Source organism: Equus quagga, chromosome 15, assembly GCF_021613505.1.
Source record: "Equus quagga isolate Etosha38 chromosome 15, UCLA_HA_Equagga_1.0, whole genome shotgun sequence".
NCBI lineage: Eukaryota > Metazoa > Chordata > Mammalia > Perissodactyla > Equidae > Equus > Equus quagga.
In genome coordinates, this window is record NC_060281.1 from 79840457 (window position 1) to 79859582 (window position 19126).

Consider the following 19126-nt stretch of genomic DNA (forward strand, 5'->3'; position numbering starts at 1 on the left):
CCACATCTGGCTAGTAGTGGCTGCTGTATGGGACAGCACAGCTCTGGACAGTATGCCCCTGGGAATGGGTGGCTGAGGTAGGCTGGAGGGCAGGCTGACAGGAGAAGAGGAGGTCAAGGAACTGAGAGGTCAGTGTGTCGAAAGAAGAATCAGGAATTATGACGAGCAGTATTGGAGAGTGACAGTGGGCCAGCTAGGATAACGAGGTGAAGATAGAAGGTTGAGAATATAGGGCATTTTGTTGAGTGCGCACAAGCTCATATCTAAGTTTGGGGCATTGGAGGTGGAAGACTAGGGATTGCAGAGCCATATGGAGATGAGAGTTGAGGGGATGAGAGAAGGGATGACCTGGAAGTTTTGGGCTTCCTGTGGGTAAGTTACATAAACAGTCGGGGGGTGTTGTCTCCCAAGGTCTGTTAAGATAAAAGGAAATTGTTTAACTGTATCATATGCCACTCTTTGTATTTAATTGTAAAGGTCATATACTATAATTCTCTGTGCATAGAATATGTCAGAGGGTACATTGGTTGCCTCTGGAATAGAGGGTATCTTTCACCATATCCCTTTTTGTGCTCTTTAGATTCTTTACCACATAATGTGCAAGTGCTGCTTAGTAAACTCTAAATTTGACTTAGCAGCAAAAGCCTTAAATTTGCATTTCCTTTGATAATAATTCTTACTATACACTCAAAAAAAAAAATTGTAGGTGCCCAAATAATTGTGCACAGAGATCTGTCCAAAAGTGTGTTTATCACAGCATTATTTTGTAACAGTGGAAAAGCTGTGGACAGTCTGTGTCCTAAGCTAGGGCATTATAGTATACCCATATAAAGTAATGGTATACAGCTATTTAAAATGAGCGATACTAACATTTATGACATGGCAAAGTGTTTATGACGTTAAATGGAAAGTGGGATTAGAAAATACACGGAGTGACTTATAGCAGGTGTCTGTACCCTTTCAATCTGGGAATGTTAAGAGGGCTGAAAAAGCCCCTACATGAGTTGTTCCATCTTGTGGGCAGTGGTATTTCTCGTATGTGATTTCTTGGTACTTTCTAAACTGTTTCTGAATCTACTGATTGGGTTTATTTCTGGACGCAGAGCGAGTCTGCCTACATGTTCTAATTCTGTCAGTTTTAATTAACAATGAATAGTGGTGTGTATCTTAGAAAGGAGGTCTCTGGCAGGATCCTGAAGGCTATAGCAGTTAGCAGTTGCCTCCAGAGTGTAGTTCCACAGACTCACTTTGCCAGAAACAAACCAGAGAACAAGTAGCTAATGAGTGAAGGTGTAGGAGTCCTGTGGGGCTGTCAGAAGATCAACCCAGTCAGTAAGTCTTTGTGCTTGAAGATAGGTAGAGGAGTTCATACTGGCTTTTGTCATTTAATGCTTATTTGCCACTTAGTAGGGCAGACTAAACAGTTTAAGTAATCGTATGTTAAAGGCTCTTTTTCCCCTCCCACTCCCATCAAGATCTGGAGTAGACTTTTGCATGACCCCTTCCTAGAAAGATTGTTTACTTTAAGCCTGTGTTTTATTTAGTTAATATTTTAAGCCATTTAGAAGGAGGCGTTGTGCTGGATTCTGCTATAAATCAGTGTCTTCCTAATCTAAAATGCTCTGATTCATTCTCATTCTCCCTAGGTAGCAGAGGCTCAACGGGCAGAGTTTAGCCCTGCCCAGTTCTCTGGTCCTAAGAAGATCAACCTGAACCACTTGTTGAATTTCACTTTTGAACCCCGTGGCCAGGCGGGTCACTTTGAAGGCACTGGACATGGCAGCTGGGGAAAAAGGAACAAGTGGGGCCATAAGCCTTTTAACAAGGAACTCTTTTTGCAGGCCAAGTGAGTATGGCTCCTGTTAGGAGGAAAGTGAAATTGAGCTGTGGGCAGTTGTGCTGAGAAGAGGCTTCCTTTAAACAAACACTATGGGAGAGAGGCAGAAAGGGAGGTGATCTGGTTCTTTTTCCTTTTTTTCTCTTCTTTTTTTTTTGCAAGTGTTGAAAACCTACTTGCCAAGTGGATATTCTCAGTACTTAAAAGAATAGAATGCATGGGCCAGCCTAGTGGTGTAGTGGTCAAGTTTGTGTGCTTCACTTCAGTGGTCTCGGGTTTGGATCCTGGGCACGGACCTACATACCACTCATCAAGCCATGCCGTGGTGGTGTCCCACATGCAAAATAGAGGAAAATTGGCATGGATGTTAGCTCAGTGACAGTCTTCCTCAAGCAAAAAGAGGAAGATTGGCAACAGATAGAAGCTCAGAGCTAATCTTCCTCACCAAAAAAAAAATATGTATATAATGCTTAAGTAAATAAATTAATGCTAAAATTAAATAAAGCTTTAGTATCATGATGAGGCAGTAAAAGTGTTGGCTTTGGAATTGGACCTAGAAGTGAATCTTGTTTTGGCCTTTGACCTTGAGTAATTTCCCTAACCACTTTGAGATTCAGCTTCTCCTCTGTAAAGGAGGAGAAATAAGGGAGAATTGAATGACAAGTTGGAGTGCTTGGCATGCATTTGCTCAAATACTGGTTCCCTTTTGTTTGCTTTTGTGTGGCATTAGTTACAATGTAAGATTTGACTGTGGGTCTAGACTGAAGTAAGCACTTAGTCCTTCATATTTGAGAACAGTCCTTACTACTGCCTTGAGGACTAGCTGTTTTCTGGGGTTTCTGGGAGTGTAGGAGTAAATCTGCTGGTTGATGGAACCAAAGTCTGGGTTACTTTTAGTTCGGGGGGGCCTGCAGGCAGCTTGGCTGGATTTGGAAACAGAAGAAACAGAGTTCATGGATTTAGACTCCTACCCACTGAGTCTTGGATTCCCTCCAGAGCCAGGGCTCAGAACTGAGGCTGATGTCCTAGTTCAGTGTTATACAAACCATGGCTGCTAATGGCCTGCATTTGATTTCTAAGTGAAGAGATGATGAATTTCCACTGAGGACTTGTTGGTCGATTCTGACAGTCTGCCTTTTCCCTGTCTTCCTCCCTATTTCCAGCTGCCAGTTTGTGGTGTCTGAAGACCAAGACTACACAGCCCATTTTGCTGATCCCGATACCTTAGTCAACTGGGACTTTGTGGAACAAGTGGTGAGTAGCTTAGTTAAGCTTATAAGCAGTTAGTGGGAGAGAGAACTAAAGAAAGGGACTGTGATGACAAAGCCGCTCTTGGCTGGGTTCACTGCTGATACCCTTTTCTACATGGCCTGACTGTAGACTTTTCTGAAGGGATCAGCCCTGGAGCTCATTTTGTGCTCTCTAATTGGCGCTGGCCTGCAGGATTGGGGAGTTGGAGGGCTCTGATCTGAAGGTATAAAAGCAGTGCTATCTACGACTTCTCTCTCCTGGGAAGTAGAAGCAGGGGAATATGTGAGGGACTCTGGTTACCATCCTGACCCAGGGTGGGCTCGTTAGATGGACATGGCTTCATTGGTAGCCTTTGTAGTCATCAGTATCAAATCAGGCCTCATCCTTGTGGCAGGTGAATGAGCCACACTGCTGCACTTCTGTCCAAGGCACTGCTGTATTTGTTTTCTGTTGAAGTTATGAGCTCTGGGTATCCCCTTGCTGCTCCTGGGTTATATGATTTCGAATGATGGGCCCTAAAGCCTGGACTCCTGTTACTGGGAAAATTCATGAAATTCATCTGAGAATGACATAGAAAGCCTATGAAATTTGTTTTATATGCATTGGTTTAAAAAAAAATAGAGACTCTTAAAAAGTAAAAGTCTAATTGACCCCTCCATTGGAAATTACTGGTACGTTACTTCTAGACCCTTTTTATGCCCTTATGTATGTACATGTACATATAAATCTTTTTTTGTAAATGAGATCATAGAGTGATTTGTCATTTTTTTTCTTTAATATAGAATCCTGAAAACCTGTTATGTAGTTGTTTTATTATATTAAGCCATTATTATGGTTACCGTAATGATTTACCTAAGGTGCTATCATACATATACCTGCATTAGTGAACAATTTTATGAAGATGTGTTGAATAGAGGTATACACGGTTGGAAATGGGAGAGGAAAGGCTTTACCTTTGACAATCCCTGGTCAGTTCTGAAAGTTGTGTAACTTGTGGCGGTGATTTGTTTCAGCGCATATGCAGCCATGAAGTGCCGTCTTGCCCAATATGCCTATATCCACCTACTGCAGCCAAGATCACCCGTTGTGGACACATCTTTTGCTGGGCATGCATCCTGCATTATCTTTCACTGAGTGAGAAGACCTGGAGTAAATGTCCTATCTGTTACAGTTCTGTGCATAAGAAGGATCTCAAGAGGTGAGATTGAGACATTTGCTAGATTAGACCCCAGCATGTTAACTCCTTGCCTTGCTGCATCTAAATGTCCACGTTACAGTGTTGTTGCCACAGAGTCGCGTCAGTATGTTGTTGGTGACACCATTACGATGCAGCTGATGAAGAGGGAGAAAGGGGTGTTGGTGGCCTTGCCCAAATCCAAATGGGTGAATGTAGACCATCCTATTCATCTAGGAGGTGAGTTCCATTAATTCTGGGGGTAAGTAATCCTGGGTACGCCCTTTAAGGCTACTGAACATGTCTTTCTAGTGTCATAAATGTAGCCTTTGGGCAAGCCAGTTCTAGCATTTCCACATTAGTCGTAGGATTCCTGTACGTTAGGGAAGAGTTTGGTTTACCTCTTGGGTTCAAGTTTGGTTCAGTTATGTATCTTAATTTTTCATATTATAACACTTTGTTGAACAGTGTCTGGCACTGTGCTGGTCTTGGGGATTCTACAGTCAGCCAGTCTTGGCACCTCAGTAGTCTAATAGAAGAGACAGACTGGCATCTAAGCAATTAGGGTATAGAGTGTGACAAGTGCTTACAGTGGAGAAAGGGCAAGGGGTTTCGTTCCCTGTATTTCATGCAGAAATGAGCTTTGGATTAAAGTGGCATTTCAATCTCTGGGGAAAAGAGATTTCTCAATAAATGGTATTGAAACAATCAGGTCTTCATATAGGAAAAAATAAAATTGGATCCTCATCTCATACCATTCATAAAAATCAATTCCAGATGGATTGGAGAATTAAATGTAAAAAGTCCGAAACTTTTAAACTTTTAAAAGAGAACATGGGACGATATCTTTTTGAATCCTTAAGTATGGGTGGATTTTTGAACCAGGCTGAAAACATAGATATCATAAAAGGAAAGAATGATAAATTTGATTTACCAACAATGAAATCTGACAAGATTCCTCAGTCAACAGGTGATAAATAAACTAAAGGAAGATTTACACATTTAAAACTAAAGATTAAAATTCAGGACATACAGATGTTCTGTAGATTAGATTAACAACCTAGTAGAAGAAAGGGCTAAGCATGTGACAGAGCATTTCTCAGAAGAGGATATCGAATAACCTCTAAGTATCTACAGAGATTTAACTTTGCCAAGAGTTATGCAAATCAAAATGCCCATCAGATTGATGCAATAAAAAAAAAAAATTGGTAACACTGGGTTCCTGCAGCGGTTGGGGAAATGAGTACTCTTGTTTTTGTGGGAAATGTAAATCAATATAGCCTGTTAGGGGAGCAATTTGGTAGTATTTAACAGATTCACAACCTTTGATCCAGCATTTATACTTAAATATCGTAAAGAAACCATTTGTATCAAGGAACATGTGTAAGGGTTTTCTGTTACAATGTAATAGAAATTGGCAATAACCTAAGTGTTCCCTAAAGAACTTAGTTATTAGAGGATATCATACTTTGGAACACTACATAGAAAGTAAACATGAGATAGATCTCTGTATTAACGTTTTGAAAGATTTTAAGACACATTGAGTGAAAAATAAACTGTAGAACAAAATTCACAGTTATCATTTATGGAAAAGCCTTTATTTCTGTGAACATGGGTATATAAACGAATAGAAAAAGGTTTGAAGGATACATGTTCAAATTTGTAAATGGTTATCTCTGGGTGGCTGCTAGGATGATAGGGTGGGAATACATAGGGCCTTTCAAGGGGTCTCAAAAGATAAGATTGTTTAAAACTTTTTCAAAAGTATAGAAAATATGGGGGAACAGAAGGAAAGGAAGTAAATCATCCATGATCCTTTTACCAAGAGGTACTCCAAAATGTTAAATATTGTATATACAAATGTATATTTTTGTTAGATTGGGGTTAAGTTTTCTAGTCTGCCATCTGCTTTTTTTCCCATATAATGTGGGTATTTCTCCATGTCACTAAAGCTCCCTTCTTAGAAAACTTTTTTAATGTCAACAAAATTCTCTTTAATGAGTATACCATCATGTCATTAATCATTTCTTTATTGTTGGACTTATGGTTGGTTGCAGGTTGTCTGATATTACAGACAATGCTGTAATTAATGAACATTGACTAAATTTTCGGCTGTATCTTTGGTTTTCTTAGGATAGATTCTGTGTATTATGGGGTCAGAGTTATGAACCTTAAAGTCATTGCTAAATTATTTTCTAGGCAATCATACTAAATCAGTCCATGTTCACCTTAGGAACAAAGCTGTGTATGAAAGCTCCTGTTGAGCCGCGCCATTGCCAGCTTTGACTGTTGCGTTTCTGTAATCTTGCTGGCTTTCTTGTAGATGAACAGCACAGCCAGTACTCCAAGTTGCTGCTGGCCTCTAAGGAGCAGGTGCTGCGCCGGGTCGTTCAGGAAGAGAAAGTAGCACTTGAGCAGCAGCTGGCAGAGGAGAAGCACACTCCCGAGTCCTGCTTTATTGAGGCAGCTATCCAGGAGCTCAAGGTGAGAGGATGCACTGGAAACGGGGCGAAATGGTGGGGACTGGTTACTTCAACCCCACGTTTAAGACAATAAGCAGGGAATGGCTCAAATAGCCAATTTTGCTCTGGGCTTTGGTGATGGGAGGGAAGGGCTGACCTAGTAGTTTTTAAAGCACTCTTTGAAACTGAAAGGAACAAGTTAAGATGATCTTATAACTAATAGTCACACTGGAGTTTCTTAGGTTAGGCAAGATAGGTTTTTTTGTGTTCCAGGAAAACACTTGGATTTATTTTTAGAGATGTTTTGTTTGAGGGACATTGTGGAGAAAGTATTACGGCTTACCCAGCAGGCCCTATCAATACCTGCTGAGGCTCTTGGAGCAGCAAGAATTACCCAAATACAGATTCCCTGTGTCCCGTATCCTGCAACAGGGATTTGCAAGCTTTAACAAGCATCAGAATGACTGCTTGTTGGGCTCCATCCTGAGAGATTGATTAAGCAGGTCTGGGCTCAGTAGGCTCGATAATTTGCAATATAACAAGTTCCAGGGTGCTTCTGATGCTGCTCATCCCCAAACTACATTCTGAGAATCACTGATCTGCATCAGAACAGTGGAAGCCCTCATTTATTGAGTGATTGGTATGTGACAGGCCCTGTGCTAACATACTGTACTTAGATTTATCTCACTTTCATATCCTGCTGTGGTAGATAATAACTGTTCCCTTTTCAGGGATGAGGAAGTGGAATCATGGGTTAGGTAATTTGGTTGAGGACACACAACTAATAAGAGGTGAAGCTGGTATTTAAATTTCTATCTCTGACTCCTAAGTCGTCCTTGGGCAGGGTCCTATGTGTTTAGCTCGTATTTTCTTTCGGCAGTGCAGAGTATTTGTTCAAATGCATTTCAGGTAGAAGAAAAGCTACACAGAAGTAGAGCTGTCCAGGTTGATTTGGGAGTTGGCCAAACCCTTGCCTCCTGCCCTGGGGCTCTCTCTGGGCATAGTTTGTAAAAACTAGAAGACTAGTTCTCTGTTCTTGGATTTCTGTTCAGGAAGCTTTTGTGTAGTGTTGTCATTGTCAGAGAGTCTAAGCAGAATACCATCCCACTTCAGTACTAGGTGCTTTTTGCTTCCTGTTTCCCTTAAAGATTGAGTATTTTAAGTACTTAAACCCTTTCCATTGCGTCTTGTTGCCTTTTAACTTTTGCTCCTGTTGAGAGAATAAGCTATTGTAAGCCCTTGCCTTTCAAACTAAGTGTGTTTCTGGAAACAACTTTCTCTGCTCTTCTTTCTGGTGGTCTAGACTCGGGAAGAGGCTCTGTCAGGATCCGCTGAAAGCAGAGGGGAGGTGACTGGTGTTGTGGCTGCTCTGGAACAACTGGTGCTGATGGCTCCCTTGGCAAAGGAGTCTGTTTTTCAACCTAGGAAGGTTAGTGTGTCCCTGTTACAGACTAAACTGCTCTCGTTCCTCAAATGCTGCTGTTGAGCTGGTCGGCTCTGTTGTGAGATCTGAACTTTCTTGGGAGAAGGGACTATATTTCCTGTGTGTGTGTTTGTTCTTTCCTCAGGGGTGTTAAATCAGTAAATGTGACAGCTAAGATAAACATCCAGAGGGCTTGGTTCCTGTGCCTACCTTTGCCACATGTACTTTCTGTTGACCTAGAATTTGTCCCAACAGGGCGTGCTAGAGTATCTATCTGCTTTTGATGAAGAAACCACCGAAGTTTGCTCCTTGGGCTCTCCTTCTCGCCCTCTTGCTCTCCCTCTGGTAGAGGAAGAGGAAGCAATGTCTGAACTAGAGCCTGAGGGGTTGTCAGAGGCCTGTGATGACTCGGAGTTAGCAGATGACACCCTTGGCGAGGGGACCATTTGTACTGAGTCCAGCCAGCAGGAGCCCATCACCAAGCCAGGCTTCACACACATGAGCTGCTCTCCTTGTTACTACTTTTACCAAGGTGAGGGTTCTTCAGAAGGAAGGCTGGGTTGCTACAGAGATGTTTCAGAGAGATAACTTGGCTCTCTAGGCAGAAGGAGATGTTGGCATTAGATTTTGGGCCCTTGAATCTGTTGTGCCTCTTGGCTTGGGGAGGGAGAGGCAGGCATAGCTATAAGGAGGGCCCTGTCTTTGAGGACTGGCCAAGATGCTGTATGATAGAGCCATTTGTCTTCAGCGGAGGACGGGCAGCACATGTTCCTGCACCCTGTGAATGTGCGCTGCCTGGTGCGGGAGTATGGCAGCCTGGAGCAGAGCCCTGAGAAGATCTCGGCCACGGTGGTGGAGATCGCTGGGTACTCCATGTCTGAGGTAAGGGCCTTCGTTTAGAGGTGGAGGGTCGGGGAGTGGCATTAACCTAATCTCTTTGAGGTGGGCCCAGCCAACCCAAATCCACAAACCTTCAAGTCCCTTAGTTTTTGTATTTTTAAGTCTATTTTTGTCAGTGATGGTGCCCACGAATTTTCTGAAAGTTAAATGGTGCTCCCTTCCCATGCTAGGGTTCCGTTAAGTCAGTGACCGCTGCTCTCTGCTTTGCAAGTTCACTTAATGTGGTTTGGGAGTGTAGGTATCTCCTATTTCTGTTGAAGATGAGTTTGTTTTTATTTCTCTTTCTCCTTATTGCTTGAGAAGACCGTCCAAGAAAACAAGAAGTCCTTTGAGGTTTTAAGCTAGCTTACACAAGCTTGAGATGCATTTTTGGCTTAGCAGATACCTGTGAATTATTGTCTGATAATTTACATATGTGAATTTTTGCCCTTTGAGAGTTATCCCTGTATTGATCATAAATTTGTTATCAGCCTCAAATTTATAGACTTTCTGAGTGCTATAAACTTTTCGTAAAACATAGAAAAACAATAGAAAAGAAAATTAAACTTAAATTGATGGGCTTCATTTTTTACTGTTTTAGGCCAGACTTCATTCAGTAGGGAAATCTGTTTTATCTGCCTTCTCAGTTATCATTAATTCTGTCAGTGGTTCCCAGATTTTTGGCCAACAAATAACTCGTTATCGTCCCCTCAGTCATGGACCCCAGAAAGTCAGAAACAACTGATCAGCTTTAGATTATTTACTACCAGACTTGATTCATTCATTTGCAGCACAAACCAAAAAACTGCTTGTTCTACCTTATTGAAGGTTAATTGACAATTTCCATTTGGCTTTTCAAAATGGTGATGATGTGAGCACTACTCTTTGAGCCCTAGTGCTGTCTGTGAGGGTGTGTACACAGTTGGATATGGGGTGGGAATCTGCTCTCAGAGTTAGGCCTGGTCTTAGTTGAGTGTTGCTCCCTTTTCCACTGTAGGATGTTCGACAGCGTCACAGATATCTCTCTCACTTGCCACTCACCTGTGAGTTCAGCATCTGTGAACTGGCTCTGCAGCCTCCTCTGGTCTCTAAGGAAACCCTGGAGATATTCTCAGGTGAGAATGCCCCTACTTTGCTTCTCTTTATAAGTGAGGTTCAGGGATTCTTGTGGCTAGAAACCCAGTGTGGGAGGCATTATGGAGCTGTGTCATTAGTCTCAGTGTCTCCTGATACACTCCATCCATTCATCCTGTCCACCTGGGCCCACTTGTATAGCTACGGCCACATAAGTCACATTAGTCAACTGGGAGGGGTTAATGGTCAGGTTGTCTGCCCCCTCACAATCTGACCAACCTGCAGATGACATTGAGAAGAGGAAGCGTCAGCGCCAGAAGAAGGCTCGGGAGGAACGCCGCCGAGAGCGCAGAATTGAGATGGAGGAGAACAAGAAACAGGGCAAGTGTAAGTTCAGGAACTTGCGTTTTTGACTAGTTCGGCTGTGCATCATTGTAGAGGGGCTCAGTGCCCAGGCCCAGGAGCCAGACTGCTTGGGTTCCTATCTCAGCTCCTCCTCTTAAATGTGAATTGTAAGAGTACCTCCTTCATAGACTTACCTGAGAATTAAGTGAGTTAATGCGGGTCATTGTAAGGAGTAAGATTAAATTCATCTTTGGCATAGTGGGTGAAAAAACCTGTCCTGAGGAAGGGAATAGGAGATCAGCTGAGTGGTGGGGATAATTGTCCCACGTGCTCTCAGGATGGATCATCAACCACACCTTTGACTCTCAAAGGGACATCTATACACAGCAAGTCTGCCAAGAGAGTCTGAGATAGTAGAAACCTTGAAAAACTAGGAAATATATGCAGGAAGTTAGATTTAAGAGCTCTTTCATACTAATAATCACAGGGTTTTTTGATCTGGTTCTCCAGCATAAGCTTCATTGAACCCAGGAGATTAGTGTGACATGAGGGCCTAGTTACCCTCCAGAAAAAAGGAATTGAGTCTTTGGCTAGGGAAAGGACTTAGCTATTTTTCACTCCATATTGTATGGTAGACATGAATTTTACTTCTCCACCTGGGATAAGTATATAGCTGGGGTCCCAATGCTGTGTAGCTTTTTGGCACGAGTCTTAAAAGTTTGAGAAAATTGGTGTTTCAGGAACAGGTCTTTTTTGTTTTAATTTTTTTTATTATGGAAGTATTCAAACACAGGTATATAGAACAGAATAATTTACCCCCATGTTTATCACCCAGCTTCAATTACAAATTATTAGAACAAGGCTTTTATATTAAAGTCATATTATAAAATGACAGTTATTATAAATTTGGGTTTTAAAACTTCTGTCTACATCCTTCAAACCCCAGGGGATTCATATTGGCTGTCCTCAACTGTTAGAAAAGATTTGAGAAGTTCTGTAGGTGGGCCTACTGTTCTCTTTCTTTTGCAGACCCAGAAGTCCACATTCCCTTAGAGAATCTACAGCAGTTTCCTGCCTTCAATTCCTATACCTGCTCCTCCGATTCTGCTTTGGGTCCCACCAGCACCGAGGGCCATGGGGCCCTCTCCATTTCTCCTCTTAGCAGAAGTCCGGGTTCCCAAGCAGGTAAATACAGTTGAGATTTAAAGAATGAAGTCGGTCATCAGCCACAGATCTACCCTAGCGTCTGAATTTACATCCCTTCTACTCGGCAAGGTGGGGTCTTTAGGTGATTAACCTTACTTCGGGTAGTTTATATATTCCTGAGGTACATCAAATTCTTGCCATTTGCTTCACCTTTCTTATTGGCTGTATTGACTACTTTATGGCCTGCCAGCTTCTAAAAACTCAAGGCAGCTCATATGGCAGATGGTTGAACCTAGATTCTTCCCTGCAACCCAGCTGTCTTACTTCTAGTTTTTACTTTTACTCCCCCTGTATGCTTAAGCATCTTTGTATGTGTCTCCTTATTGTAGCATTATTTATAATAGCAAGGAAAAAAGACACAGCCTGCAAAGTCTACTGGTAGGGAAATGGCTAAATTATAGCATTTATGCTATAAAATACTTTACATGTATTGAAGAAAGACATAGCTCTCTTCATGAACTAATAGGTAGATCTTTAAGATAAAGGAAGTTGTAGAACAAGACAAAACATGATACCATTTGTGGGTTTAAAAAAACACAAAGGGGCTGGCCCAGTGGCATAGTGGTTGAGTTTGTGTGCTCTGCTTTGGTAGCGTGGGGTTCTTGGATTCAGATCCTGTGCGTGGACCCCATTGCTCGTCAAGCCACACTGTGGCAGTGTCCCACATACAAAATAGAGGAAGATTGGCACAGATGTTAGCTCAGGTGCCAATCTTTAAAAAAAAAAAAAAAGACTGAGAGGTGGTTCAAAGGGGTCTTTAGACTTTTAAAAATGTGGGGTTTTTTTAAGATTGGCACCTAAGCTAACAACTGTTGCCAATCTTTTTAAAATTTTTTTCCTGCTTTTTCTCCCCCAGTGCCCTCAGTACATAGTTGTATATTTTAGTTGTGGGTTCTTCCAGTTGTGGCATGTGAGATGCTGCCTCAGTGTGGCCTGATGAGCGGTGCCATGTCTGCACCCAAGATCCAAACCAGTGAAACCCTGGGCTGCTGAAACGGAGTGCGCGAACTTAACCACTTGACCACGAGGCCGACCCCAGAAAATGCTTTTTCTTATATAAAGAGAATGTATTAATGTGTTATGAAATGAATGCTTAAGAGTTACTGTAATTTCAGAGAGCTATCTTGTCTGATCTCATCCAGATGGCAGATGGTTTTTGATACTTAAAGTTTATTTCACTGTCAGGCATTTTAAACAAAATGTCCAAGATCAGAATATGTAAAACTTTTGGTGATCCTTGTGATGATCATATGCCTATCACTTTGCAGATTAGGAGCCTGAGGCTAAGGCAAGCACTTAGTGGCTGGGACGGGGAGTATTACCTGTATCTTGAGGGCTGCACCACCTATATGCTCTTCAGTTTAACTAAGAAGAGAGCTGCTGGACAAAGGAATATGAGCAGAACATGGACATTGTGATACAAAGATTGTGTTTTCATGTACTAGCTTTTCTGAACGCATATGGGCTTTAATGTTGTTTGGGCAAGAGCACTTGGATGGTCCTAGGAATGAGGTACTAAGCAGCCCTGGCTGCCTAGGGCCTGCTACTGGGAGAGTGAATAGGCTTCTCCCTCCCAGCAGTGGTCAGGGCAGTAGGTAGACCAATCTGCGGAAATGTTCAATGCTAGGTCAGAAAGAATGGAGAAGACTATTACCTAGGCAGTATCAGGGAAAAGCTTACTTCTTCATGCTGGGTTTTGTTGATGTGTGTTTTGGATTCTACCTGAATATTCCCAGATTGTAGATATCTGCTGGCTGGAACATAAGGCTGACCTGATTAAATTTATATCTTTTCTTGGAGCTTTTTCATCCACATAAAACCAGTCCATGGCAGTCCAATACCTAGGCCTTGAGAGCCAGCTCATGTGTGAAGGGTTTTTTTATTGTGAGAATAGATTCTGCCATGCCTTCTAGTATTGTTGTAACCACTAAACTTTTCTCTCCGTATATATATAATAGGCCACGTTCTTGGCCTTGTAAGAATGTGGCAGAGTTGAAGTTGGATCAAGGTTTGTTTTTTGAAGTGGGGTTGGTAATTATCCAGACCTGGTTCAGGGTTCATGTCTCCTTTCTTGTTAAGAGGATACTAACTCTTTGGAATTTGTATAATGAGGTTTCTCGTTCCCTTTCAGACTTTCTGCTGACCCCTCTGTCACCCACTGCCAGTCAGGGCAGTTCTTCATTCTGCGTTGGCAGTCTGGAAGAAGACTCTCCCTTCCCTTCCTTTGCCCAGGTAAATCCTTTGCTTGTGAAGCAGCCTAAGGGTATTTACCATGAACTCTGCTGCTTGTTCTTTCTGGAAATCCCTCTGTTGGAGGAGGAGAGACTTAGCAGCTAATGTTGCACTGACTATAATAATCATGGAAGGCCTCCTTAAGAGGGAACATGGATTTAGTCTCAGATATTACCATAGATTTACAAGGAAAGAGGCCAAGAGTAACTGAGGGAGAAGCAGAGTTTTAACTATTTAACAAATCATGAGATACTTGTGTACTGAGGGGCTGGGAGTATATCAATCAATTTTAACTGTTCCCTGGTTCTAGGACCTGTGTTTCAAGCGGCATGTAACATGTGATAAACCATTCCTCTTCACTGAGGGAAGGGAAAGGTTGTCTTGGTTATCCTGTAACTAGCCAAACCAGCTTTTTTGGGGAGCTGGGGCGGGGAACACTAGGCTAGTGAGACTTGATGTCAAATCACTTTATTAATGTTTTAAAGAACCAGCAAACACTCACCATTCCTGCGTTCAGATAACTGAGGAAGATGGACAGCTTGACCGCACCCCCATAAGAAGTCAGTATTAACTTCTTTGGGGCTAATTTGGAATTATTAGCTTAACAGTCCTTTAGAGCAGTTGATAATGGATGTTTCTCACATACAAATGGCAGTTTGTACTGAGAAATAAGCAGGAATTGAACTTTGGTAAGAGAGTCCTGAAGTCAAGGAGGATGAAATAATTGAGAGCAATCCTGAAAATTAACTGCTAGGCTTCAGTGGTTATAAGCAAGTGGCTCTCAGGAGTTATGTCAAATGCTTAAGTTGTTTTTTAACTAGGTTTTATTGCCATTTTTTTTTTCAACTTTATATTTTGAAACACTTCCAACTTTAAAGAGTTGAAAGAATAGTATAATGAACACTCATACCTTTCACCTAGATTCGCCAGTTGTTACTATTTTGCTATATTTGCTTTCTTTTTGTATTTTTTTGCTATGTTGAAAATAAGTTACAGACCTCATGAATGACACTTCACCACTAAATACTTGAGATACATGCCCCCAAAATGACATTCTTCTATATAACCACATTTATCATTATCACATCAAAGAAATACAACTGATTCAGTAATATCTACTATGGTACATATTTCTGTTTCCCCATTTGTCCCAGTGTCCTGTATGTTCAGTCAGATTCAGTCACAGGTTACTCACTGCATTTTGTTGTCAAAGTCTCTTTAGTCTCCTTTGATCCATAACCGTTCCTTTCGCCTCCGTTTTTTTTTTGTTTTTCCCCCCATGGCATTGATATTTTTGTAGCATCCCATCCAGGTGCTTTATAGAATGTCCTGCAGTTTGCATTTGTCTGTTTTTTCATGAGTGGATTCAAGTTAAACATTTAAACGTTTGGTGGCAAGAATAAAATATATATATTTTAATGATGTTTTAAGAGGAAGATGATTCAGATGCCATACTGTATTTGGACCCCAAACTCCCAGGGAGATCATCAAAGTGGGACGTGATGAAGAAAAGTTATTCCATGAAATCATTGTCTGCCAATCCAGCTGATCTTAAATGATACGCAAGCCTCACTTTGGGACACATACTTTAGGTCAAGACATTCGTACTTGAATCTTGTGAGGCTTGTCTCTTTGTATTTTTCCAGGAATAAAATCCACCTTGCTTTGAGTTGGCAATGACGTGTGTGGCAGATCAGAGTCATAGTGGCCCTCAACAATTACAGAGCTGGCCTTGGCCAAGTGAGATGAAAAAATTCCTCGGGCAGAAAGGATTGCTCTGAGTTTACTATACTTGCGGGAATGTGGTCTATGGCTGGATCTAAAAGTTAAGGAGTTACTGAAAAAGCAGAGACTGTAAAGGCAGTGAAGGCTGTTGGAGCAGTTTCAGGATAAATTGTCCTTTTCATGGCCTTAAATAACTGAAGTTCAATTGCCAAGTGGTTTGTTTTAAAATCGGAGAGTACTGCACACTGCTTACTCCAAGAGGTTGATGTTTTTAGGGGTCCTAAGAAGAGCAGGAAAATTTATTAGAAGCAGGGAATGACACAAAGTCAGGATTCCCAACTTGAGAGTCTGAATAAGAACCTCTTATTCCTTCTTGGCAATATTTACTTGTTTCTTAAGGAACAAAACAGCTTCTGGTTTCCCACCTTGTGAGTTTCACTGCCAGTTGCATTGGTCAAGATATAGAGGACATGACCAAAACAGTGTGTTAAGGAGAAAATACCTAGAAAATCTTTTTTCAAGAGGTGGTAGTTGGTTCTTTGGCCCCCTAACCAGTTAGCATCAAGGTAGGAGTCTCGAAAAGAAATTGGACCAGTTACTTAAAATTCTTTTTTCCCCCCTTTCCCACTTTGGCAGATGCTGAGGGTCGGAAAAGCAAAAGCAGATGTGTGGCCCAAAACTGCTCCAAAGAAAGGTGAGGTTGGACCTGTGGTGAAGGGGGAATTGACCCCTTTCAGAAAGTAAAAGCCTCTAGAGTTGTTTCTAGAATTGTAATACTGGTGTTTTTTAGATGAAAACAGCTTAATTCCTCCTGCCCCTGTGGACAGCGATGGGGAGAGTGATAACTCGGACCGTGTTCCTGTGCCCAGCTTCCAGAATTCCTTCAGCCAAGCTATTGAAGCAGCCTTCATGAAGCTGGACACGCCAGCTACTTCGGATCCCCTCTCTGGTAAAGGCAAAACAGTGGAGTGCTCAGCTCAGGGTTGTCATTCCCAACTGGATCCAGTGGCAGACATCACTAATCAGTCGGGCACTTTCCCTCTGAGCCTCTAGGCTCACACTCTCGTGTCAACTAACATTCCATTTGGTATATCAGGACCTTTTTGCCACCCCAGATTAATTATTGAGGCCTGGATGTGAAATTCTGAGGAACAACTCACACAGTGGTGGAGGGTAGATTTTAGAATACTGGGTTGGTAAAGGGTGGCTAATAGAAGGAAAAGTCAAGCTCAAAGCCCACCCCTACTCTGGTATTCATTAGACAAGGATAACACTAACATTTATGGTGTGCTTTCCTATGTGCCTAGCATTGTGCTAATTTTATTCTCTCAATAACCCTATTAAATGGGTGTAACTCTTACATTACTGATGAGGAACGGGAGGTCTAGGGGCATAAAGTGACTTGCCTAGAAATAAACACCTAGGGGCTGGCCTGGTGGTGTAGTGGTTAAGTTCAAGTGCTCCACATCGACAGCCTGGGGTTTGGAGGTTTGGTTCCTGGGCGCAGACCTAGCACCACTCATCTTAGCACGCTGTGGCAGCATCCCACATAAGATAGAGGAAGATTGGCACAGATGTTAGTGCAGTGACAGTCTTCCTCACATGCACACAAAATTTTTTTAAAAGATTTAAAAACACACACAGTTGGGCCCCGCCCCATGGCCAAGTGGTTGGGTTCACGTGCTCTACTGCGGCGGCCCAGGGTTTCGCTGGTTCGGATCCTGGGTGCCGACATGGCACTGCTCGTCAGGCCCTGGTGAGGTGGCGTCCCACATGCCACAACTAGAAGGACCTGCAACTAGGATATACAACTATGTACTGGGGGGATTTGGGTATCTCCCCAGAAGATAGCTCAAGCAGAAAAAAAAGCACACACACACACACAGCTGGCGGATGCAAGGACTGGTGTTGGAGTCTAGTAGGCAGTCTAATTCCACAGCCTGCGCTCTCAGCTGCCACTCTCTCACTAATGAAAGCTGGTTGGGGACAAGGGGATAGCATTCTAACCTGAGCGCCCTTTCTGTTTCCATTTAGAAGAGAAAGGAGGAAAGAAGAGAAAAAAACAGAAACAGAAGCTCCTGTTCAGCACCTCAGTCGTCCACACCAAGTGACACTACTGGCCCAGGCTACCTTCTCCATTTGGTTTTCTTTTTTCCGTGCTTTTGTTTTGCTGCTGTAATTTTTAAGTATTTGAGTTTGGACAGATTAGCTCTGGGGGGAGGGGGTTTCCACAGTGTGAGGGGGAACCAAGAAAATTTTAAATACAGTGTATTTTCCAGCTTCCTGTCTTTACACCAAAATAAAGTATTGACACTCACAAGAGATCTCTTCCTGCCAAGGTTTTTAGTTCATTGCCAGGTTAGTCTTTATGACCCATTATTTTTTCTCAACCCAAAATAAGTCTGAGTCTCTTTGACATCCCTTGGAGCAGCCCAAACCAGAGTGGCATAGCAGCACTTCTCTGCTGTGACATCACATGTCAGGGCATCATGGTTTCAGCATACCCACCAGTTTGTCATGTAAAAATAGCTGAATCTTTTCTATCTGTGCAGTTCTCCTCTTGTTAAAGAAACAGAGGGATGGGAGTAAAATGAATTTAGGACAGTTAGAGTTGCCATTTTTCTTCTGACAAATGGCCGGGCTGTGGTGCCAGACCTGGGTTGCACTTGCAGGTGTGATGGAGGGTTTTGCCTCTCGAACGTGGCTTGTTTGGCAAGGAAAGCTGTAACTGTCATTGACTGCGGAAGCCCTGGGACCTGGCAACCTTTAGATCAAGCTTGTTTCAAGTGACAGTGGCCTGAGTTGTATGAGCAGAGGAGTCTGGCACACCTGGAGGCAGAGCAGGGCAGGTTTGAAAGCAGTGGGGTTGCCCACCACCTCCCTGTTGTTTAGAGCTGTCTTATGCCCTGGTTCAAGCTGAATTTGAGTGATGTGAATTCTTTTGCTGCTTAATAAAGTGACCTCTAGGTGTAATAGAATGTGAAGGCAAATAGTTGCAATAAAGCACCTGCACAAGCAATGTGAGCTTTCTGGTTTTTTAAAGTTCATTATAGGTCAGCTAGACATGCTTTTTTTTTTTTTTTTTGAGGAAAATTAGCCCTGAGCTAACATCTGCCACCAATCCTCCTTTTTGTTGAGGAAGACTGGCCCTGAGCTAACATCCGTGCCCATGTTCCTTTACTTTATATGTGGGACGCCTGCTACAGCACGGCTTGACAAGTGGTGTGTAGGTCCGGGCCCAGGAATCTGAACTGGCAAACTCCAGGCCACCGAAGCAGAGCATGCGAACTTAACTGCTGTACCAGTGGGCCGGCCCTCTAGACATACTTCTTAAATAGGTTAAAGTAACAGCTACTTTGAGCTTGAGCAATTCTGCTGTCATGGAGTAATGTCTTTCCTAGTGTCAGACCTAAAGGGTCTTGGGCTGGCTTAGCATTAACCTGCCATTCTTAAAAGGGAGAGGTTCAGAAGTCCTGGGTCAAGAACTCCTGGGTGGGTGAGGGTGTTCTAGCCCACAA

General features: G+C 42.5%; 1 protein-coding gene across 1 annotated transcript in view; it reads left to right on the plus strand.

The window, feature by feature from the left end:
- The window catches only part of RNF10 (ring finger protein 10), a 30379-nt gene extending 12447 nt beyond the window's left edge, over positions 1 to 17932 (plus strand). The window contains exons 3-17 of the mRNA XM_046639972.1: positions 1647 to 1846; positions 3001 to 3091; positions 4102 to 4286; positions 4366 to 4502; positions 6586 to 6746; positions 8028 to 8153; positions 8403 to 8679; positions 8896 to 9029; positions 10024 to 10141; positions 10386 to 10487; positions 11475 to 11630; positions 13783 to 13883; positions 16245 to 16302; positions 16399 to 16557; positions 17643 to 17932. Of these exons, the coding sequence (XP_046495928.1) occupies positions 1647 to 1846; positions 3001 to 3091; positions 4102 to 4286; positions 4366 to 4502; positions 6586 to 6746; positions 8028 to 8153; positions 8403 to 8679; positions 8896 to 9029; positions 10024 to 10141; positions 10386 to 10487; positions 11475 to 11630; positions 13783 to 13883; positions 16245 to 16302; positions 16399 to 16557; positions 17643 to 17719 (2082 nt within the window). The 3' untranslated portion in view covers positions 17720 to 17932. The remainder of the gene's footprint in view (positions 1 to 1646; positions 1847 to 3000; positions 3092 to 4101; positions 4287 to 4365; positions 4503 to 6585; positions 6747 to 8027; positions 8154 to 8402; positions 8680 to 8895; positions 9030 to 10023; positions 10142 to 10385; positions 10488 to 11474; positions 11631 to 13782; positions 13884 to 16244; positions 16303 to 16398; positions 16558 to 17642) is intronic.
- Positions 17933 to 19126: the final 1194 nt, after the last annotated feature.